This window comes from Equus asinus, chromosome 12 (genome assembly GCF_041296235.1).
Source record: "Equus asinus isolate D_3611 breed Donkey chromosome 12, EquAss-T2T_v2, whole genome shotgun sequence".
In the NCBI taxonomy this organism is placed as follows: Eukaryota; Metazoa; Chordata; class Mammalia; order Perissodactyla; family Equidae; genus Equus; species Equus asinus.
In genome coordinates, this window is record NC_091801.1 from 56,222,369 (window position 1) to 56,246,527 (window position 24,159).

General features: G+C 37.3%; 1 protein-coding gene across 4 annotated transcripts in view; it reads left to right on the forward strand.

Annotated features, from left to right (window-relative positions):
- The first annotated feature begins 1,932 nt into the window (after positions 1 to 1,932).
- The window catches only part of PKHD1L1 (PKHD1 like 1), a 150,870-nt gene continuing 128,643 nt past the window's right edge, over positions 1,933 to 24,159 (forward strand). The window contains exons 1-9 of one of the 4 annotated variants that reach the window (XM_070481489.1): positions 1,933 to 2,212; positions 4,154 to 4,243; positions 13,273 to 13,417; positions 14,396 to 14,504; positions 16,852 to 16,909; positions 18,514 to 18,607; positions 21,690 to 21,743; positions 22,276 to 22,349; positions 23,283 to 23,325. In XM_070481489.1, the coding sequence (XP_070337590.1) occupies positions 1,942 to 2,212; positions 4,154 to 4,243; positions 13,273 to 13,417; positions 14,396 to 14,504; positions 16,852 to 16,909; positions 18,514 to 18,607; positions 21,690 to 21,743; positions 22,276 to 22,349; positions 23,283 to 23,325 (938 nt within the window). In that variant the 5' untranslated portion in view covers positions 1,933 to 1,941. The remainder of the gene's footprint in view (positions 2,213 to 4,153; positions 4,244 to 13,272; positions 13,418 to 14,395; positions 14,505 to 16,851; positions 16,910 to 18,513; positions 18,608 to 21,689; positions 21,744 to 22,275; positions 22,350 to 23,282; positions 23,326 to 24,159) is intronic. The other 3 variants (XM_070481487.1, XM_070481486.1, XM_070481488.1) reach the window with 3 other exon arrangements.

The following is a 24,159-nucleotide window of genomic DNA, read 5'->3' on the forward strand; positions in this document are numbered from 1 at the left end:
GAAGGAAGTAAAGATATGTGGAAATGACTACAGTACTGTAATCCAGAAGGGACCATGTGATTAGTGTAAGTTAAGTAGAAAAGTGAAATAGGACACAAAGAGTAACTACATTATATATTAAATATTGTATGCCATTTTCTGGTTGATATACTCTCAGCAGTTGATGAAAGAATTTTTAAAAATATTAATAGCTTGGCAAAACAGAAATCAACATGAGAAGCATCCTAAATCACTTTATTGATATATCCAAAACTTAGAACAATTTTCTTCTCCGTTATAAACAGTATGGATTCTTTCCACAGGAAAGTTTGTGTGTTTCAATCGTTCCTGATTAGAAATCACAACTTCAGTATGTGATACAGGACAAGACTTGTCATCTACTTCTGATTTATTTCATAATACTTTTCGATGACATTTTCTACTTTTTTCATACTAAAAGCATTTAAAATATTATTGTTAGTATCATTTAGCTTATTCCTCATACTCCATTTTAATTTATAAATTCAAAAGCATCTGCAAAAATCAGAATTTTGAATAAAACTTCATTTAAATTACTTTTTAGTGAAGTCATCTAAAATTTAACTTAGGTTAACTTAACTTTAATTTGAAAGCATCAGAAAGAAATCAAAATTAGCCAACAATTCCATATAAAAATTCCCACATTAAATCTTATTTTGGTTATTAATATCAAAATATATACTTCTATGAATTTCGCAGCTAATAACCTAAAGTGAATATTTTTGTTAATGCCAATAAATTATTCCTGGTAAAGATGCTAATTATTGATACATAACATTAAATCTTTAAATTTAGCAAATTTGACATAATTAATTTGCAAATTGGCATTCAGTTGGCTGATTTTCTGCTAATTGGTCTGCTTCCAGGAAGAAGAGGGGAGAGTAAATAGAACCTGCAGGAATACCAATTTTCAGGAGATGGAAGAGAAAACTATGAGATAGAATTGATTGGAGAGACGGGAAGAAACCCAAGACTGTTTGGAGGAATGGAATTTCAAGAAAGATGTCAATAGTGTCAGGTGCTACAGAAAGTTCCAAGAGAAGGAAGGTCAGTGGTACCCTTGCAGGCACTATTCTCAGTAGAGTGTTGACATGGGAAGTCAGTTTGCAAAAAATTATGAGATGAATGTAATTAACCAAATCTAGTAATTTTTTAATATCCCAGTGAGATAAACTCCTGAAGAGCAAGGACCTAATTTTATTTAATTTACTTATTTTAGAGTTGTCTTTTCTATTTTTTCCTCTGTTTCCTCCCAACTAGAGTCGTCAGATTCAGTAAATAAAAATACAGGGTGTTGAGTTAAATGTGAATTTCCGATAAACAAAGGATAATTTTTAGTATAAGTGTGTCCTAAGCATGTCAAGCCCTCGCTAGAAGTCTGCTGAATTGGGGGCAGTGGAGGGGCTAAGAGCACTGGCTGTGGAGTCACCCTTCTTGAGTCCTCTGTGTACATTTGTCTACGGCCTCGGGCAAGTTAACCTTCTGCGTCTCAGGGTACTCTTGTAACAATGGGGGTAATAATAATAATTATAGTAACAGTAACAGTCCTTTGGGATTATTGTGAGTTGAAGTCTCTAAAGCACTAGGCGTCGCATTTGGCACATGCCCAGAGATCAATGAGTAGTATGACTGTCCATTAAAGGGCTAGCACGAACTTACACGAATGTAAAAGGGAAATACGTGTGAGGTTTGTGTATTAGGTGGACTTTTAGGCCCACCCGAGGATGATTAATAACCAAAGCAGACAGGCAAATGACAGTATGCAGGCCCAGGATGTTAAAAAAAGAAAGAAAAGTGGAAAAAAAAAAAAGGCGAGGTTGACTGAAAACTTGCCCATTGATGTCTCTTGCCCAAAGGAGTAGGACCATAAGACCTAAGGAGACACCAATGGGAGACAGCACCCAAGTTTGAGTGTGGAGACGGATGCTCACAGCCTGGCCCCGGTCCGGCTCGGTGGTCCGGTGGAGGGGTGTGCTTTTCACGCGCTCCCCAGAGGCGCCGGCGAGCCGTGGGCGGGGCGGGGCGGGCGCGCGAGCGAGCCGCGGTCCCGGAGCCGAGCCCCACAGCTGGCGGCGGCTGCGAGCGAGCGGCGGGCGTGCGCTCCGCGGAACTGGCGCCGCGATGGGACACCTGTGGCTTTTGGGGACCTGGGGCTTTTGGGGGCTGCTCCTGTGCGCCGCGGACCCCCGCACAGGTAACCCAGTCGGGGCTCTAGGGAAGTACTGGCGAGGTCAGTGTAGACACAACCCTTGCTCCCGGGGTCGCGGGAGAGGCGGGACAGCCTGGCACCAGCCCTGGACCAAGGCTGCGGGTGTGGCTGCGTGGTGCTCATGGGGACCTGGAGACCTGGAAGGCAGGCCTAACAAAGAGACAGGGACAGAGACAGAGACAGACAGACACACAGACACACACATGGAGAGAGGGAGAAATGGGGAGGAGAGAGAGAGAGAGATTGCTCTTAAATCATCGGTGTTGCTGCTTGAATTACGGAATCTCACCCCCGACCTCCACCCCCAGCTGACTCAGTTGACGAAGAGACTGAAATTTGGCAGGGCATGGGGTATGGGGGACGCAACCTGAGTCCTCCTTCTTCTTACTCTTCTTGGGTCCCTTTCACCACTGAAGTGAGGGAAATATCCCTCAATAGGACAGGAATGGGTCTTTGTAGCGAGTGTCAGTCACTTCCAGGGGCAGCTGCCCTGTGCCTTCAAAGTAATACCCAGGAGAGGGCTGGGAAGGGACTGATAAGAAATTCGAGTTGCCGCAGAGATAAGGGAGGATGAACCTGAGATAGGTGAGCAGCAGCACAGCCTTGGAGACAGGATCCAGCTCCCTCGCTGGAATTTCCTACTCCTGGCTGCGGGCTGCTCAAGTTATAAATGTGCCTGAAGCAGGAACAGCCTTGGAGACAGACCGGAAGTCCAGAAGCCTTGGGTCTGGGGGGTAGTCTTCATGATGTCGGAGAGCTTTTGCCATTATAGGTGAAGTCCATACCAAACTCTTTTCAGGCAGGAGTCAACGATACAATCTAATTTCCTTAACCTTTTCTCATACATCCATTTCAAACAATAATTTCTGTGGCTTTACTTTGTGTCCCCACTTAAATTTTTCCACCTATTCTGAGAATTTGTTACTGTATCTAATAATTAGCAGATCTGTATCGCTTAACTGGAAAATAAGCCCTGCTAGCCACTGTGTGTGTTTGAATTGCTTTGAAGCATTACTTGCAGTTCTCGGTAGAAGCCACTCACTCGCCTGTATGTTTGCATCGGCACCTCCCTCTGTCGTGAACTCTTTATTTTCCCCACAGTTGGTCCAGTCTAGCTAATTCGTACTTACCCACCAACTTGCATCCGGGATACCCCTTCTTTCAAGAAGACAGTGTGACCCAAGCAGTGTGGATGAAATGCCCCTTCTGAGTCTCCCATGGCCCCTGTGCTGTCTTCTGTGACTCTGTACTGTCTGAGCTAAGCTTTGGGAGAGTGGGGACTGTTACACATTTTTATATCCCCAGGAAGCTAATACCATTTGTTGAATGAATTAGTGACCTTTACTTAAGAGCTCACTGTCATCAGGAGGCTAAAAAGATCCCAGTAATTATCTTTCCTGAAGTCTTACTCTGTCACAGAAAACAATTTCTTCTTAAAACACGACTTCTTTTTTGTACCTGGACTGTTCTTTCAATTTACCTAGCTTTGCTTTTCTTCTGTGCTTTTATAATGACCTATTTCTCTACCATGCTGTTTTTCCAGCATGGTCTGCTGCTTTGTGGGCTGCTAACTGTAGTTATGGACCTGCGGTTAGTAGAGCACTACATGAAATTCAGGGTTTAATGAATGTTTTATAATAAGATAGTTAAGAATGATGGAAATGATCATGTATTATTCCTGCTCTTTGTAGCTCCTAAGATAGTGCATTGTGTAAATCCGATGAGTATTAACTCAGTTAGTGATTGGACTCCCTGTTGAGTTATTGGTTAGTAGCAGAGCCAAAAGGAAAACATGGGTGTACTTACTTTCAGTCCACTAGTCTTCATGATGTTTTTCTTACAATGTTGTAATACGTATTCTAAAATTTGATGCTTGAAATGAAGTACTTGACACTTTTACTTCTACTGTACTTTAATATCTTTCAGATGGCTCGAAAATAATTCCCAAAGTCACAGAAATAATACCTAAATATGGCAGCATAAATGGAGCAACAAGGCTTACTATCAAAGGAGAAGGTATGGTTGCCTTTTTTTTTTTTTTTGCCAAGGTTGAGGTATTTTAAAGGCTAGTTGACATTTAGAGATTTATAGTTTTTTTTAAAAAAAAATCCACTAGAGTTGTTTCTCCCTTTGGCCAGAGTAGTAAAACCATCCCCTTTGACAGCTAACAAAATCTCCAAAAGTCTCTATCAATCCGCTCATATGGGTTTGTATTATGATTACTTAACTCTGTGATCTGGATTATAATGACTGAACTGAAAGGAACTTCTTTAACTCAACTCTGCAATTATTTGCTTAGTTCTTCACGGGTCTAATGACATTTAATTTATTTTTATATCAAATAAAACATTTTGGGGGTTTCAAGACCATTAATAAGAGGATATGCTAGAGAAATAGAATGATGATGAAAGAAGAAAGGCAGTGAAAGCAAAACTTTGGATCTTTTCTCCTGCCCCCCAGAATTTATCATGTGTTGCATCAGAGCATAGCTTATATATGACTCTTTCTCCTTGCCTGGTCTTCAGATGAAAACATGATAAGAAATCAGTGAATATATTTAATGAACAACTGTTCCTGGGATTAAATAGAAATATGTGGTTCTTTTAGCCACAAGGCCTTTGCGATCTAAATTATAGCAGTATTCAGATGCTTATGAATTTTTGAAGGATGGGAAAGAAAAATTTAAAAAGAGTATTAACAAAAACTATATAATTTGGTCTTTAAAATAAGAAGAGAAATGAGAAGTTTTTGGAGTCAGAGAATTGACATAGCAAGATATTTCAATTGTGTCGTATATATTGAAATATCTTTCAATATGTCTAAGTAATGTTTCTTTAGAATTCAATCCCTTAATGATATACTTAAGATAGTTTATGCATTTAAGTGGTGAATAATGTATTTTGGATTAAAGTGGCATTTTTTTTAGAGTTGAACACCTGTAGACAATGTATTTGTTAAAGACTATTTTAAGAATGTATTTATTCACAGCTCGCTTATATTGTAAATTGCTGTTAGGATAGTGTCCTTGAAAGTGATTGGGTTTTTTTTGTTGTTGCCTTGTTTTTTGTGAGTAAGATTGGCCCTGAGCTAATATCTGTTGCCAGTCTTCCTCTTTTTACCTGAGGAAGATTGTCACTGAGCTAACATCTGTGCCAGTCTTCCTCTATTTTATGTGAGATGCCTCCCACAGCATGGCTTGATGAGCAGTGCTAGGTCCACGCCTGGGATCCTAACCCGTGAATTCGTGGCCACCTAAGTGGAGTGTGCAAACTTACCCACTAAGCTGGCCTGACTATTGGGTTTTTAGTAGAGATTTAAATACCATGAGAGAAATGCCAAGATTACAACAAAACAGAACAATGAAACCACCCAGCTATTTCCTTCCACTTCAAGACCTGATCTTTTTCTGATCTAGGAACTATGGCTTGAGTTTAAGTACGTAGACACAGATCATCCCTAGTTAAAAATAGGAAAAACAAAACAAAACAAAAAAATTGTATTCTTAAGATATTTTTTAAGAGCATCCTTATTAATCTAGCCATAACCTTTGCTCTTTTGTGGACATTCGGAGGCAATTAGGCTCTTACTTATGAAGCACAAGGTGTCGTGGTGAACTTCTAGTTTTCCCGTCAGCCTTCATTTCTGGATGCTTTGGGGAGAGAATTATAGGATGGTTAAATCCTGTCGGAATTGCAGATACCTGCACCCTCATCCTAATTTGTCTTCCCTCTCCTTGCTCTAACCATAGACTGTAGATGACTAAAAATGTGTTAGCATATGTCCCTCTCAGGGGCTGAGTCTAAATACTGTTCTGTATAGGTTTTGGGGCCCATGATATATACAGAGTGTATATAAAGCAATGATAAATTTTTCTTATTTACCACACCAGCCCTCCAAAGCTACATGAATATGACAGTTGAACAAAGTTTATTGGGAGGAATTACATTCACATATTCCATCTGTCCTGTCTCTGACCCATACTCGGTGTTTAGAATTGCATCAGAGCTAATTTATTAATCATACAAGAACACTTTCTAAATGGAATTGTAAATGTTAGATGATTACCTAAATGTTGGTCCCATATGACTTTTTAAATATTTTATTTTTGTAAAAGTCACGATGAAAAAGTAAAATGTTATAGAAATGTTTGACTTAGAAAGTGACTTCTCTGAAATTCCACCCTCTAGAAAGATCTGCTCTTAGTATTTTGGTGTATCCAAATGACTTTTGGCTGTTTCCATGCATAATATTGACCTTTGCAGGCATAAGTTTGCTATTGCATTATACTATTGCATTACTACTCAAAAGGCTGTGCTTCAGGAGCCCAAGATATAGAATGTCACAATTGTGATGCCCAAGCAAAAGTATTTTGAGCCATGTAGACAAAGAGAACAGATTAGTGGCCACCAGGGGAAAGGGAGGGTGGGTGGTGAGCACAAAGGGTGAAGTGGTGCACCTACAACACGACTGACAGACAATAATGTACAACTGAAATTTTACAAGGTTGTAAATTATCATAATCTCAATAAAAAGTTAAAAACAAAAAGTGTTTTGAGCAATGGCATGATCGTAGAAGTAACTGTATCTCCGTCTAAGATGACTGATTTGATGAGGAGCATTATCATTTTGATAAGTTCTGGACTGTTTCTAACTTTATCAGTTTTATTTATTACTTTATATTCATACCTTGTATTTCTCAATTGTCTTCCTTGATATTTTATCATGTTTCTCTTTATTTAAAATAATCAGTAAGGTACAAGGAGTAACATTTTACTTTTGGTTCTTTTTCTATATATTTCCCTATTGTAACATATAGCACATATATTTTTGTTAAACTGAAGTGTTGAATTTCACAATTTTTATAATATCATGGAAAGCACGTGGACCTTGGTCCGGTGTGACTGTCTTTCAGTTCTACCCTTGCCACTTCCCTTTATGTGACTGGGGCAAGTTTTTCTCTAAGCCTCAGCTTCCTCATCAGTCAAATGGGATATTAATTCCTACCTGTTGGGGCTGTTGTGAATGTTGAAAAGGATAGAGTATCTAAGGCACCCACATATAGTATCTGGCCCATAAACTAGAGCTATTTGAGGTTTATTATTCATTTGCATTTATGTTATAGGTTTGGTTTCATCCTTTACGTGTTATCTTCTATCACATTGCACCTTTCTTTTCCCTTGTTTTCAGTGTTACAACTTTTAAGTAGGTTTATACACTCTCAACCCTGCCTTTTTTAACGGGAGAAACCAAAACAGCCTGCGTTGTTCATGAGAACCGCTGGCTTTACCGACGCTGACATTTTCCATGATAGCAGCACAGGCTGCTATCAGGAGACCCAGGTTTGCGTGCCTGGCAAGTCTTGTCTCCAGTTTTTTCTGCAAAAGAAAAAAATACATCAAAGTGTAGGAATTTCCATCTAAAGCCTCAGCCTTTTCTATTTGCAGGGTACACCCAACACTTCCTGTAATCTTGGTGCTTTGGAGTACTTCCAGAGGTGTCTTCTTTATACCCAATGATTTATTTAGAATTACAGTTTTAAATTAAAATTCTTTTTAAAGGCGATTCCTTTTTAACTCTCTGGAATTAGCTAATATCTTAGAAATATTTTTATGCTCTTTTTAAGCAAAATTTATAATGAGAATATTTACAAATCTTATTGATTTCGTTCATATTTTCCCATAGATTTTACTCCTAGGATAAATATATGAGATATAGATGTTTATATATATGACATTAAAACAATGCCATAATCTAAAACAGTATCATTTTTTGTTGGTATTATGTTTTATAATTGTGTTTGTCTTAGGAATGCTGAAGAACAGATTTGTGTTACCATCTCATTGATGTGACATGTGCCTAATAGGAAAATGAATACGTATATCACATCCTGAGCCACACCACCAGTAAAACTTTCCATTCTCTGGTTTGTTGCCAGCAGTCCTTTGTGTGTTCCAAACTCAATGTGAACTCCAGAGATAAGCAGAAATTGGCAGAAGGAAAGAGCAGGCTTACAAGTGGCTTGCTCTTCTGTGTTTTCGGGTATCTTCTCACAATTCCATTTTAGCAGTAACTGCCTTCCTACATTCAGAACCGCAAATTCAATGCTGGTATTTTTCCCACGTTAAATTGGTGCTTATTTTTGAACTTTGGCCTATGTTGGATGAGTCCTATTTGGTTGAGGTTTAAGCTTAAAAGAAGAAAGTAGTGTTTATTAAAATCCCAACCCTTTCTTGAGATTCTGCTTACTTTTTCTACATATAAAGAATAGGAGAGGAGCTAAAAACATAGGGTCTAGAGGTGGTTACATGGGGTAATAGGCGACAGCTTTGAAATGTGTGTTTTTAAATACTATTTTTCTCTGAATATCACAGGTGTGGCATCTGCAACCTAGGTTCGAATTCCGGCCACCCACTTAATAGTTCTGTGTTATTTTTTAAAAAGAATGTTAATACTCAACCTAAACCTCAGGGTTTTAATAACTAATAATAAGTGCAAATATCAATTGAGCTCTTAACATATGAGCCAGGCTTCATGTTAAGCACTGTATATAAATCCTCATTTAGTCTTCCTAACAATCCAATAAGTAGATTATTATAGTCATTTTTCTGATGAGGAGACTAAGACTGAGAGAGTTTATATCTAAAACTCTAATGCCCCAAGTCACGCAGCAAGGAAATGCTGGAGCTGGGATTCCAACCCGGGATGTCAGGGTCCAAATGCCCTTTCCTTTATACAGCACTGCCACCTAACGTGCAGCTTACCTGAGCTGGAGTTCAGGGGCCTTGGCATTTGATGACCATCTGGCACATTGAAGTCCCACTTCAGTCCTATGCGAAACTACACAATATTCATGGTTTCTAACGCACCTTTGTCAAACACTGAAAATGGTCAATAATTTAAAAAGCAGTCCCACCACAGATATCTGGAAATTCCAATTCAGTCACTTCAACTATTAAAGGCTATTTAATGTGAGTACATATTGTAGTGGTGATTGTTTTGTTGAAACAGACTTGAAAACTACTGACAATTTTAGGGAAATACCTAATATTTATTTTTTCTAACATCAGTAATATAAATACATGAGATTTAAAGAGTTAAGTTTACATCTCTGGGTTTACCTTTTTTTTTTTTTTAACCGATTTTAAGTTTATTATTGTACTGTGGGACAATATGATCTGTAGGTAATTAAGTTCTGAAACTTAAATAGCCTGTAAATTTACATTAATAAAAGGGATGAAAATCTTTTAGTGTGAAAGAAAAATTTTAATAATTTCAAAAATATTAGTCATCACTTTGGCTGTTTTTTAATGTTAAAACACTTGTGATATTCAGAAAAAATAATACTTTAAAATGCATGTATTGTTAGAACCCAGAATTTAGGAATTTTAGATTTTGAAGTAGTCTGAGCAAAAAGTATTTACTTACTAATTTAACTTTGTTCCAAAAAATATTATAACTAGATAACTTTATAGATTTCCTCTGCATTCTGGAAGAGTATTAAGTATCTTTCTAAAATTTTTATTAGGAGAATATTTAATTATTGGATTCAATTAATAGAACATTATCCAATTAATCTTATTCGTAGGTTTTATTTCTTGAGTTTCTTTCAAAATTGAATGCTGTTTTGACAATGTAAAATACTTTTATGGGGCATAAAATTCCTTAATCAATGCTTACTTCTAAATCTAGTTTTGAATTTTCATATATTTATAGTAAGAGTAAAATCATTTTCTGCTGTTTTACATCATGCACTTCTCTGTTTCTATTGGATCATACCCATCAGCATGCAAACGTATTTCTACCTGAAAAAAAGCAAAAGCAAGATCATGAACCTTCCCCTCGCTCAACACTCCCCTCCACCTACCAGCCCATTTCCCTCCTTCCCTTTACAGTAAAACTCCTCAAAAAAGTTACCAATATTTGTTCTCTTCACTTATCGTCCTACATCTTCTCTTGAACCCGTGCTGAGCAGTCATGTATCCATTGCTCATTGAAACAGCATCTTCACTCCTGCCCCCAGTCTATTCTCACCCCTGGCCCCATGTCTATTCTCAGAACAGCAGCTAGTGAATCTTGGAAATTATAAGTCAAATCATACCACTCCTCTGTTTCAAAGCCTCCAATGGTTCCCCATTCATAAAAATAATCTAAAAGGCTCCATTTCTGGTCTCATCTCTCAATTCTCCTCACTCATACTTCACCAACCACACTTGCTGATTCTCAAATCTACAAACATGCTCCCACCACAGGGCCTTGGAACATCCTGTTCTGTGTATCTAAAATGTGCTTCCTGTGGCTGTTCTCATGTCTACTCCCTCTGAAAAGCTTCCATGACCATCTATGTCACATGCCTCCTGTGTCCCACTTCACGTCTCCTTGGCATTGCCTCTGATTTCATAAATGTTGCAAAGTACTCTCTGGGCTCTTAATTTACTTTCCGAGTTGGCCTCTCTGGTAGGCAGAGCTGTGAGTAGTATACGTGGTCAGTAACTTTGTAAGAAGAAAAATGTGGTCCACGGTAAAGATATACATGGGCTCCTGGGCTGTTGCAGATGACTTGACTAGTCAGTCAGGGGCTGACAGAAACAGAATTGGAAGGTCAGAAACAAGAAAGTCTTGGGAAGGGGCAAGTGAGCACACCCATAATAGTGAGCAAAAAGCATGCAGATGTATATGTCTCAAGTTAATTCCCACAAGAAAGTATCCCCCACAGGAGAGACGGAGCAACTGGGTTAATTGGATGACTCATTCAGGAACTTCTCCTTGGCCATCTCAGTGTTTGTGCAATGGGCTCATGAACAGAGGGGCCATGGGTGAAAGGCTGTGCATGGGCCAACACCGTGGACTCCCTTTCACCAAGGCTAAGCTACTACTGTTGCTGAATACCTGACCTGCCAGTCGCAGAGACCAATACTAAACTCTCAAGAGGGACCATCCCTCAAGAAGTCTACCCTGCCATCTAGTGATAAGTTGACTGCATCACTCTCCTCCTCTCATGGAAAGAGCAGAGATTCATTATTGTTGGGACTGACACCTACTCCAGATATGGGTTTTGCCTTCTCTTTCCACAGTCCTCTGCCAGCCCCATCTTTTGAGAGGTTGCACAGTCTGATTTACTGCCATGAGATTCCACAAAGTAGTGCTTCAGAACAAAGAACACATTTTATACTGAAAAAGTTGTGATAATGGCACATGACCCTGAAACCTGCATCACCCTGAAACATGTGGCTTAATGGAATGAAGAAACAGCCTATGAAAGGCAAGGCTAAGATCCCAGCTTAGAAACAACATCCTGTGGAATGAGATGCTGTCCTCCATCATATGCTATATGTGTTGGGTCAATGGCAGATACATATTGTTGTTTCCCAGTAGAACACATGGAGCTGGAAATGAAGGGTTACTCCCTGTCATTATCACTCCCAGTGATCCAGACATTGAATCTGTGCTTTCTGTCCTTGAAATTTTAGGTTCTGCTGGATTTAGGGTCTGAGTTTCCAAATAGAGATTGCTCCTGCCAGGGATCCCAATGTGGGTTCCACTGAACTGAAACTAACGCTACTACCTGATCAGTTTGAATTCAGCAAACATAATTAGTAGGCTACTAGAGATAATCAATTTTGATCATCATGAAGAGGTAGGGTTGCTTTCACCTAATGCAGAAAGAGAGGAGTATATCTGGAATTCAGGGTATTCTTGGGGACGTACATCTCTTGGCTTCCATGTCCAGTGATAACTGTGAATAGGCAATTACAGCAACTACAACCTAACATGGGCAGGACAACTAAAGGCTCAGACCCTCAGGATGAAGGTTAGTGTCACTCCATTAGCTGAAGTTCTGGCTAAGCGTAAGGGAAATCAACAATGGGTGATAAAGAGGGGACACAGTGAATATTAATTGTAGCCTGAGGACCAGTCATATGAGTGTAGCTTGTCCCTCTAAGTCTCTTATATTAAATCTTTAACAGAGCTCTCAGCTGGCCATTGCCTTGGAGACTTGATAATGGATTGTACTTAAAATTTAGGACAGGAATGTATCTGTTTGGTGCAAGAACTCAACTGTCTCAGCTGCCTCTTACACTCATCCTCACATCCTCTTGTTCTCACCTCCAATTCTAGCCACAGCTGTGGCAAATGGTTCCCTATGTACTTTGATTCAATCTGTGCTTCCAGCTTCTTGTCTTCAGTTTCCACAGAATGTCTTTGTCTACTGTCCCAGGGCTTCTCTGATGCAGGGACTTGGGACACTGAATCCCGTATGGCATATACCTATGTGCAGCCTGCAAGTGCAGGAAAAGTTATTTCCCCCAGGGGGAACCATCAACTAAAGGGACGGGATTTGGTGAATGAATGCTGCTTGCCATTGATTCTCTGATTCTGAGAGGCAATCTATATTTTCCTTCGAAGTTCCCAGAAAGATTGAGCCCCTGTCATCCTCAGTGGTGCACAGCTTTTCGTTCTTCAGGTTTTACCCTCTTGTCCCTAAGGAATCACCACCCCAATGAACTGTTTGTAAGTCCTCACTTCAGATTTTGCTTTGTAGGAACTCAAGGTAAAGACCTCATCCCTTATAAAATAGTGTTTCCCTTGTCTCATCTACTCTTTCTATCTTCTCTGGTCTGCTTTTTTCATAGTAGTTATCCCAACCAGATTTCATGCCATATATATATATGTATATGCCATATATATATCTATCTCATGCCATATGTGTGTATATATATTTATATGTATATGTATGATATTTACTTGTCTATTTTCTCTACCCCTCCCCACCCTACTGGAGTATAAGCTATTTGATTCTATTGCATTTAACAGCACCTGACAAATAATAGGTTCTCAAGCATTACTTTCATGAATAAATTAATTAAAGTCTAATTTCTGTGCTTCTGAAGAGGATTACAATCTTAGGAATAAATATGAAATAAGTTAACTGCTTGCTTCTGTACTATTCCTTATTATTTATTGAATGATTCAATATTGAATGACAATTGTTAGATGTCTGAAAATGGAATTCCATTATTAATAATTGAGTGTTTTTGCCTTTCTAGGTTTTGCTCAAGCAAACCAGTTTAACTATGGAGTTGATAATGCTGAGTTGGGAAACAGTGTGCAATTAGTTTCTTCTTTTCGATCAATTTCATGTGATGTAGAAAAAGATTCAAGTCATTCAACTCACATTACATGCTATACTAGGTATGTTTTAAAGTATCTTTAATGTCATTTTCATCATATCAGAATCACAGTTATGCATATTAGTATTATGATCACTTATCACTGGCTATTATAATAATATTTTTCTGATTATCAGATATTTTGATTTCATGATGTTTAGACTACTTTATATATTCAATACTATATATTTATCATATTTTTTTATATAAGACTTTATTATATTCAATTATAATGCTCTTTCTACATATTGGCATGATAGAATATGTTCTATATCCTTTCCCAGGTTATTAGAGTTATTATCATTATTGATCTCTTTCAGAAGATAAATGGCTACTATTAAATTGTAATGATGCTCCTCAAAATATCAAAATTATGCCTTCCTGTCCAGTTTGATTAATTTTGTTCAAAATCTTGACAGTCATTAAGATTAAAGATGATCATTTTGTATAGTGACATTTCAAGTTCTTTACCATCAGCCCAAATTGATGTTTGTTATTAGCAACTTAGGGAAACAATTAATCATTTTACCTTGCAACTTTCAGTACTGGGACAGGTAGCACATATTCCAGAGGATTTCGTTTACATTGGGCTTGTTGGCCGTTTTTCGGCAGCAAAAGCTTACTTAGGGGGAAACTTGATTAACTAAAACTTTTTAAGAAACAAAACATAAAATAAATGTACCAAGGTGATATGTTACCATTTTAAATGATGATTATTTCATTTGTTCTTGCATTTCTTTTCCTTTTTAATAAGCACAAGTGCATGTAGGCAGAATAAGCACTTGCCTGAGGTCCATGATGTCAGAATTTGCGGTACAGAGTTCAGGATGGAGATGATCTTTCCTAATATTGAAGGGAATGTAACTGTACATCAATTAGAATTTTAGACACTTTCTTTTCCAAAAACAACATGTAGTCTAGAGCAGTATTTGTCATTAATATTATACATTAAATAAAAACAGTTATTGCATTCCTTCTGTGTTCTTCATTTGCCTTCCAGAGCAATGCCAGAAGATTCCTACACTGTTAGAGTCAGTGTGGATGGGGTTCCTATTACAGAAAATAATACCTGCAAAGGTCACGTCAACAGCTGGGCATGCAGCTTCAATGTATGTGGGATCTCCTCTTTAGCTTACATATAATTGACCTGGTGCTTACTTTCTTGCAGACCTGGGTTTTATTTTTAAATTATAGATTGTTTTCTATGTCCACATTTCAAATATACTAGCATGTAGCTAAGGATAATCCCACTGTTTTCTATCATCTTCTGTAGTAATAGAATCTCTTTTGTTGTTTCTGATTTATTTCCCCCTTCTTTAAATTAATTTTATTAATGAATTAAACTTTATACTTCCAAATTATTTTCTTGTTCACATTCTTTTTTCTCTTTCTCCATTTCTGTTCTTACTTTGATTCTCCCTTTTCCTGTTTTCATACGACTCACCTTCATTTTATATAGAAACGTCACTATTTTTCCTTTTTCCATTAAACATTTGTCTTCTTTTACCACTTTAAAATGTAAAAGAATGGGTCCGAAGTCATTCTTAGCCTCACATTTCAAAACTTATCTCTTTTCTTGGCAGTATGAAAAATGTGTCCCTTTCCATTTAAGTAGAAATCTGGGCACCTTCTTTTAGGTTGTCCCTGAGAATGGAGAGACACCTGACATGTATTCAGAATCTGTGTTGTGCCACCTTCTTTTGCATGTATTGTTTTTGTATCCATGCATCCTTCACTCCATCACCAACCTCTCTCCTCCAAAAAAACTTCAATTATTCCTTAAAAATGCTGCCTATGTTTCTGTACTTTTCTAATTTTTGTGGTGCCTTTGTATTTCTAGAGAAGGACTCTTCTTGATCCATTTCTAGCTCATTTGTTTTCTCCTACATTATTTGTTTTTAGGTGTAGATTTGGATCTGCATGTATCTCAATTACTGAGGCATCTTTATATGCCCACCAGCTCTGCTATTTACCTGTCCCATGTTAATTTTGTTTTTCATTTGTAGTATTTTTCCCTTTTTCAGTAATTGTTTCTCATTTTGCCTTTTGAAAAGAAGTTCACATATGTTTACTTGGATAATAATAGTCAATAAATAATGTAGTATTGACTATGTTCCAGGTAGCGTTCTAAATATTTTTACTTATTAACTCTTGACTCTCACAAAATTCTGTAACTGTATACTAATATTATTATCTCTATTTTATGGATGATAAAACTGAGGCGCTTATAAATTGCATTACTCGTCTAAAGTCATGCAGCTTGGGGGTGGTAGATCTCAGATTAGAATCTGGCCAGCCCGACTCCAGAATCTGGGCTCTTAACCATGATTCCCTCTGCTTCATATGTGTACTTGAGTATCTCTGACAGGTCTGTATTAGTTCCCTATTTGCTGCCATAAAAGATTACCACAAATTTAGTGGCTTACAACAGCATGAGTTTATTACCTGACAGCTCTGTAGGTTAAAAGTCTGATGTGGGTTTCAGTGGGCTGAAATCAAGGTGTTGGGAGGTCTGCGTTCCTTCAGGAGGCTCTAGGGGAATCTGTTTTCTTGCGTTTTCCAGCTTCTAAAGGTTGTCCTTACTCTGGCTCATGGTCCCTTCCTTTGTTTCCAAAGCCAGCAACGGTGGTTGAACCTTTATTACATTGCATCGTTCTGACTTTACTTCCGTTGTCGTTGTCACATCTTCTCTGCCTATTCTTCTGTCTCCCTCTTGCATTTATAAGGACACTTGCGATGATCACATCGGGCCCACCCAGATAATCCAGGATAATCTCTCTATTTTAAGGTCAATTCATTAGCAAACTTGATTCCATTGGCAACCATCTGCCACATAACCTAACATATTCACAGGTTCCAGAGATCAGGTGCATGGACGCCTTTGCGGAGGGCCATTAGTCTGCCTACCACAAACTATTAGCATTTCCATCGCACTGGTGGCCTCCCTGGAATTCTACTCTCTTCCAGGTCCCATTTGGTGTCACAATTCTTAAGAATTATACCTGCATTGCTCTAGAAGATTATCATTAGTTTAGTTACTAAAGCTTACTCTGATGGACTTTTTCTAAGTTTTGCTTCTATATTTTTGAAATATGCTTCGTTATTTTTTCTTCATAAGATTAACCCAAAGTGGGCTTTCTTTAATTTTATCCCACCAAATTCCTAAAAGTCTTTACCCGAGAGCCTTATTACTGTGGTTTGACAGAAGAAAGATTGAATTTTAAAATTCTAGGCTAGAAACGTTTTGAAGTCAAAGAGGATATTTAGGGGATAAGGAAAAGATCTTGAATAATCAGAATAATATACTAAACTTTATTTCTTATATGTAAAAAGGAATATTCTGACAATCATATTATGGATGTTGTTTAAATATAAATAATGTAAGAAGCAGAGATATTCCATAAACCTAGGAACAAAATAAAGATAAGACTGCTTATCGACAGTGTTATTTTACAGGCAAAAAGTTTCAGAACCCCTACAATAAGGAGCATCACACCTTTATCTGGAACTCCAGGTCTGTTTCATGACAGTTGAAATATCTTTTTGGTTTGTGGTAATTAATTAGTTTGCTTTCTAGTGTGTAAAATTACTATAATGCCTGAAAATTTGTAAATAACATTTCTCTGATTGTACAATAATTCCCAATATTTTTTTAAAAATAATTTTTAATGGCTGCATCTGAAGCTACTATAATATACTTAACTTTCCACCTATTGGATGTTTAGCTGGCTTCCAGTGTTCATTATAATAACCAAAATTATACGAGTTTATAATCCCAAAAAGAATATGTGAGAATGCCCTTTTCTGTAACCTTGAAAATTGTGGGTACTAATTTTTTTCAAGTATTTACATGAAAAATATAGTACTTTTTTCTAATTTTTCTAGTTCTTTGATTTATATAATTGAATTTATTTTATATTTATTAACTATTACTGACCAGTTGGCTCACTCTGCTTGCCGTGATCTGAGCCAATTAATCGCTATGAAGTAGAGATCGAGGAAAAGAGCATTTATTCGATTAGTTGGCATAATCAGAAGATGGCAGACTAATGTCTCAAAAAAACATCTGAGAGAGTTACAGAAACTTGAGGTAGTTATATAGGGAAAATGGGCCGTGGGAGAGGGCCCAGGAATGTTGGTCTCCAGGCGTGACAGGTTCCAGGCTTCACATTGTTCCATTCTTCTGTCAGCTCTGATGGATACCTTGCAAGTGTGTTTCCTGTCTGAGGTCAGCCCATTCCTGCAGAGACACTCATAGAACAAAGTTTTAATTTATCAGGCTATAGGGCAGCACCTACATAAGCAGAGGCCATAGATCAGGAGAGCATGTGAATTATTTTAGAGTACATGCACAGCAGCAAGTAGTCACACAGAGGAGGGGCTGGGGTCATTTATAGTTCCAAAATGGCATTACTTATGTCTCTGAGTACTTATGTTTCTAATGTTAATTACATAACCACTTGTATTTCTTCTTGTATAAATTCCCTAATATAAGAATTCCTTATATTTACAGATATTAACCATTTATATGTTATATATGTGGGAAATATTTTTTTGAATTTATCATTTGCTTTCAAAATTTATTAATGGTTTTTCTGTCATTTAGACACTTTTAATTTTTATTATCAAATCTATGTGTCTTAACCTTTGTTATTTCTTCCTTCATTATTATGCTGTGGAAGACCCCACCATCTGATGATAAAATATTATATAAATTTTCACTTATTTTTCAAGAGTTTTTATGGTTTTATTTTTTATATTTGATTTTTAATTCACCTAGGATTTATTTTGTTTTTGGTGTAAAGTAGTGATCTTATTTATTTTTTTCAAATTAATCACACATGATCCAAGCAATATTTATTGAATAATTCATCCTGTCTTTCATGAAAAGCCTTTTTAATCTATAAATACTTACAGATATCTCTTTACTATTATAAATATTCATTCATATTTTATTGCATTTGCTACAACTTTCAGAACAATGCTAAACAATAGTAATGAATATGAGATATAAGTGCCCGGATGCTGGTTTTATTGGGAAAACCTCTAATGTTTTGGTATTAAGCCTATGGGTATATGGGTGGATAGTCTTGCACAGAACTTTTTCTTTGTTTTTAGGTACATTAATAACAATCCAAGGCAGAATCTTCACCGATGTCTATGGAAGTAATACTGCACTAAGCTCAAATGGGAAAAATGTTAGGATTTTGAGGTAAATTTTTGATGTAGAAACATATTCTTTTAACTCCTAGATGGGATATGACATTCTGAAAATAATGGCTCCAATGATATTAAAAACCACTACAATGTGATGGGATTAACTAGTGTTTTTCCAGCCACATTTCAGGTAGAAAAGTAGACTGTTGGATGATTCATTGACATAGAAGCAATGGCCAATATGCCTTTCTTTTTTGCTTTGACGTAATTCCTTCTTTTTCTGTGATGGATTTTATTGATGGAAGGCACATGAGGGCAAGTCCATTAGTAACTGAGTTAAAGTCACAGAATTCTGTTACTGGAGAACTTTGTTACTTAATTTAACTGCCTCATTTTGCACACATTAAAAAAACAAAAAGCTCTAAAACCTGGAGATCCAAAGCTTAGTCAAGGTCAGGAGGAGAACCCACATCTCCTAACAGGCACTTTGGCACCTTTTCTACTACACCGTGGTGTACAGAGACTGCCAAAACTAAAAATGGTCGATAACTTATGAACAGCCTATAGTTTGAATCCTGGTTCCTCCATTTACCGGCTGTGGACCAAATGGTAACACTGGTCAGTTACCTAACATCAAAAAGTAATTGTCCAGGGGCTGGCCCCGTGGCCGAGTGGTTAAGTTCGTGCACTCCGCTGCAGGCAGCCCAGTGTTTCGTTGGTTCGAATCCTGGGCGTGGACATGGCACTGCTCATCAAACCACGCTGAGGCAGTGTCCCACATGCCACAACTAGAAGGACCCACAACGAAGAATATACAACTATGTACCAGGGGGCTTTGGGGAGGAAAAGGAAAAAATAAAAATCTTTAAAAAAAAAAAAAGTAATTGTCCACATTTTGGACTGGAAACTGTCATTGTCACTAGAGTTCTCTTCCTATAGCATAGGTGGGGTTCTCTCAGTCCTGCCTTAAAGACAGAAAGCCCTGTTCATTTCCTAGAGAAGGACGTACAGAATCAGTATCATGGCTCTGAAGATGATTCATGCTTACTGAATACATAGATAAAACAGATAAATGGGTAAATTAAAAAACAACTCAGACAGCACACACACTTACATGTGCATATATAATCTTGTAAAACATGCAACTTGAAAGTTTTACTAAATGAAATAAAGTTGATTTATCTGGCATTCTATGAGGTAGAACTCTGAATTAAATCACACTGGCATGAGTCTATAATATTCTGGAAATGTTCATGCTGATTCGTTATATATGAGAAAAGCACTACTAAATAGGGAAACAAATATTTAACATTTTATACAGACAGCTTAACATAAAGATTTGTCTGCTAATGTATAGTTGAGTGTTATGAGTGGTTTATATCCCACTTCTTAGATGGAGTTTTCTAAGTCATTCTTTCCCATAATGATGCCGGGAAATAGAAAGTTTAACTTTCAAAAAGAGATTCCTTTTTTTTCTCCCTGTAGCTGAAATTACTTATGTGTAATACAAGGGAATGGATGGAAATTATTTCATGAAATCACAGAATTGCAGTCAGAAGGGACCTCAGAGGTCAGACTACTGAGCCCTTACACTCTGGAGAGCCTGAGATCCAATAAATAAATACAGAAACAAATTCACTCACCTATTAATGGGAGGAAGGAAGCCCTTAGTGCTGCACTTATTTCTACCACGTTAATTGTGCCACCAGGGCCCCCAAGGCATTTCATTGTACCTGAGTTCCATTAGCAGGGAGCAACGGCCAAGTGCTGGGCAGGAAGTCAGGGGACCCGAGTGCTCCAGCTGCTTCTGCTTCCAACATGTCTTGTTAATTTGGCCAAATCTCCAAATTCAGACCAGGTACAAACTATGGAGGATATGCAAATGATCAAAAGACCTAGTGCCTACTAAAGAGCTCTTGTTCTTTAAGATCAGATGAGAACACTTTTTAAATGTCTGTATTTAAGGCCAATAGGGTAGTATAACCATATACAGGCAAACTCACAGCACTGAGGGAGTTACCGGCTCTGGTTAAGAGCATACGCTGGAGCCCAGCTGTCTGGGTTTGAATTCCTGCTCCACCCCTTACTGACCGCAGGTCTGGGGAAGCTACTTAACCTCTCTGCCTCAATCTGTTCATCTGTAAAGTGGAAGGATAATAGTTACTAACCCACAGGATGCTTGTAAGGATTAAATATAGTAAGTGCCCATACGTGTTAGCTACTAAATTTATTATTTAGGTGCAGTGAGGTGGGAGAATGAGAATAGGAGAGTATGAATCCATAAATCTCTATAATGGGTACACTCATTCCGTTTACTTTCTTTATAAACCTGATGTAATGATCAAATGAGAAGATTCGTGTCTAAAAGTATATTACATTCACAAAGTTTTCTGAAAACAGTAGTCTTTATTTTTTATGGTTCTGGTTGGTATTGGGTCTTATTTGAGTCTGGGATTTGCTATCACAGAAGCTGGGTGGTTTATTCCGGTGTTGAAAAGAATACAAGACCAGTCAGTCACTTGCCAGCCTCCAACAACATCAGGTTCTGTCAGCCTTAAAGCAAAAGGTCGCCCCGATCAGCTGGAGAAATGCACAGGCGGATGTTCTCTCTGCAGCCTAACCCTGCCCCTTCTCAGCTTCTTAGTCCCATTTCGATGGCACTGATGCTGTTAGATGTTCTTTTCATCCTGATTACTCTGTGGGACCTTTGCTGTGGACTGTGTTTAATTCCTATAGCATGAAACTAACTACAAAATTATGTTTTGTATTTTAATTAATTGAACTTCAGATGGAAGACTCCCCATTATCTGTTTCTATGATTTCTATTCCCATAGTTCTTATTACTTTCTAGCACATCAAATATGGTATGATTATCAAGTGTATTATCAGACTCCCCCAGTTAGAATGTCAGACCCACAAGGGCAGGGATCTTTGTTTTGTTTACTGATGTGTTCCAAAACCTAGAGCAAGGACTGCAACATAATAAGCATTCAATTGATGTTTGTTGAATGAATGAGTGATGGATAATAAGTGGTTGAGAGAAAAAATATGCAGTGGCAGTGAGCTTGGTGGGAGGAAAGCATTTAGAAACGATTTGTTGAACATAAGTTGATCTTTCTAATAAATTATTTACACAGAGTTTATGTTGGAGGAATGCCCTGTGAGCTTCTTATACCACAATCTGATAATTTGTAAGTAATTCACGTAATTGTCTTTAGAGAAATAAATAGTACATATAAACATGGTAAGTTTAAATAGTAATTTCTAGTTATACTGCATAGCTTAATGCTTTATAATACAGTATAAATGGTAACATTTTATATAGTAAATTAGCAAGAACTTATTTAGCTAGACATTACCTGATATCCCCCATTGTCTCCAGTAAAGTGTGATATGAACTGTTATTTAGATTATCATGAGAAAGATGTTTTGAGAAATATCTAAAACAATTGTTTCACTTGGTGGTATTTTCAGCTCTTTAAAAGGAATATCAATGGAGATAGCCAAGTTAATTACAAAATATTTAACTGTTAAATGAAGTTTTATTCAAATATCTTCAACCAAGGCTTGGAAATATTTTCATTTCACAAAACTCTTTGGTGTAGCAACAGTTTCTATCCTGATATATATTCTCAAACTCATAAGATATTTTTAAGGGAAACCCCATATTTTAAAACCTTAGTGTCAATTGCAACTTTGATGTTAACATATATATTTCGTTAGGTATGGTCTAAAACTAGATCATCCGAACAGCGACATGGGTTCCATGGTTTGTAAGACGACTGGAACTTACATCGGTAAATGTCGATCCTCATGCTTCCCAATTCTCGGAAACGCCTGCCTCTGTTTCCTTGTTTTCTGTTCCCCTAGAGCTCACCTGCACCGCCATCCCTTTTTAAAAATCAGCGTTTCTCCTTTACCTTGGCTTCTTTTCAGTTTCATGTAAGCGTGTATGAATTACCTTCTTCCTAAGATTTACATTTAAGGTAAGCTTCAAATGTCTTTTTTTCTTCTTCTGTCATCCAGAAGATTCCATCAGTCGTTTAGCTGTTTTCCCTGGAGCGTTAATTTTACTGTGCTTTTCCCCCTTGCTCTATGTACTCCAGGCACATAAATCTTTGTTCTTGAATGAGCTTTGCTCCCGTCTGTCTCAGAGCCTTTGCAAGCTTCCCATACTGAGAATTTCAGAAAATATGTCATGTCTTCAAAAAAGCCTTCCCTGACTCCCTGCCTTACATTCTCCAGGTTCGCTGTCCTTCTCTTTGGTAGCTTTATCACAAGTCATAGTTCTCTCTTTGTGTCCTTGGTCTTGACTGACTGTAGCCTCCACTACACGATATGCTCTGTTAGGAGAAGAGCAAACTGTGCTCACCCTGGTTCTGTCAACTCCAAGCAGAGTGTCTGACCCAACTAACTATCTGTTGAATGTGTGAAAGAAATTTGAGGGCAATATGGTTCATACATGTTCTTTTATTATTTTTCGTTCGTTCTTATATTTTGTCAGATTTTTCTAGTAATAACTTGAGACATCTTACTATGTATATTTTTAAATAGTAGTATGGTACTTCTTTAGGATAGTTCAGTTGTCATTTCTTTGAGGATTAATAGATGGTTGTATAATCACAATTTTAATTTTAAATTTCTTTGCTTTTAAATCAGCTTTATAATGTATAGTTATTGTTCTCCTGTGATTGAGGATTTAATTGGTTGTGTATTTTAATTAATTCTAGGTCATCATAATGTCAGCTTCATCTTGGATAGTGATTACGGAAGGTAGGTCATTTTGTAATTGATTCAACTGTGTAAATAAAAAAAAGGCGTGTATTTACTTTGTCTAATAGATCCAGAGATTAAAAAATTAACCACTTTTGTCCCCCAAATTAACATTAAGGTGTCCGTAACTCCCTTTCACTCATAATTTGTGCCTCAGACCTGGCCTTTAAACTGTTAGGAAATCTAGCATTACCTAAAACAAAAAGTAAAATCTTTGATTGTGCTATTGAAAAGTGTTATTCTATGTCTTGCAGCTCTTCTGATTTAATTGTAATTCTTTTGATAATTTAATTAATTCAGTTTTGATTTGAACTAATGTAAGAATAAATAAAACCCTATGGTTAATTTTACCTGATAAAAGTATTCTTTTAAAATATCAAGACATGTAGAGTTATGAAAGATGGTAGTTACAGCTTTCAATTGTCCATCTTAACACCAATGTTAATAACTTGTATTTATGATTTTTAATAAAACTAAAAGTCATTTTCAGATATCCTACATCTTCATTTTGGTAAGAAAGACCATCATACTTTTAGAAAAATACAAAATATGCAAATCTCAACACATGTTGCAAACTTCATATTATAGATAATATTTATAGCGAACATTTAGTGGCAGGCGCAGTGCTAAACTCTTTACGTATATTATCTAGTTTATACTCCCAAAGAACCCACGAATTGAGTGTTATCATCCACTCCATGTTGCACACTGGGAAAAATGAGACTTAGGAATGTTAAATGATTTACTCAAGAACATTCAGCCAGTAGGAAGCAGTGCTAGTGTGTGAACCCATGCAGTCTCACTCCAGGGTCTGAGCATTTCATTCCAGTGCTC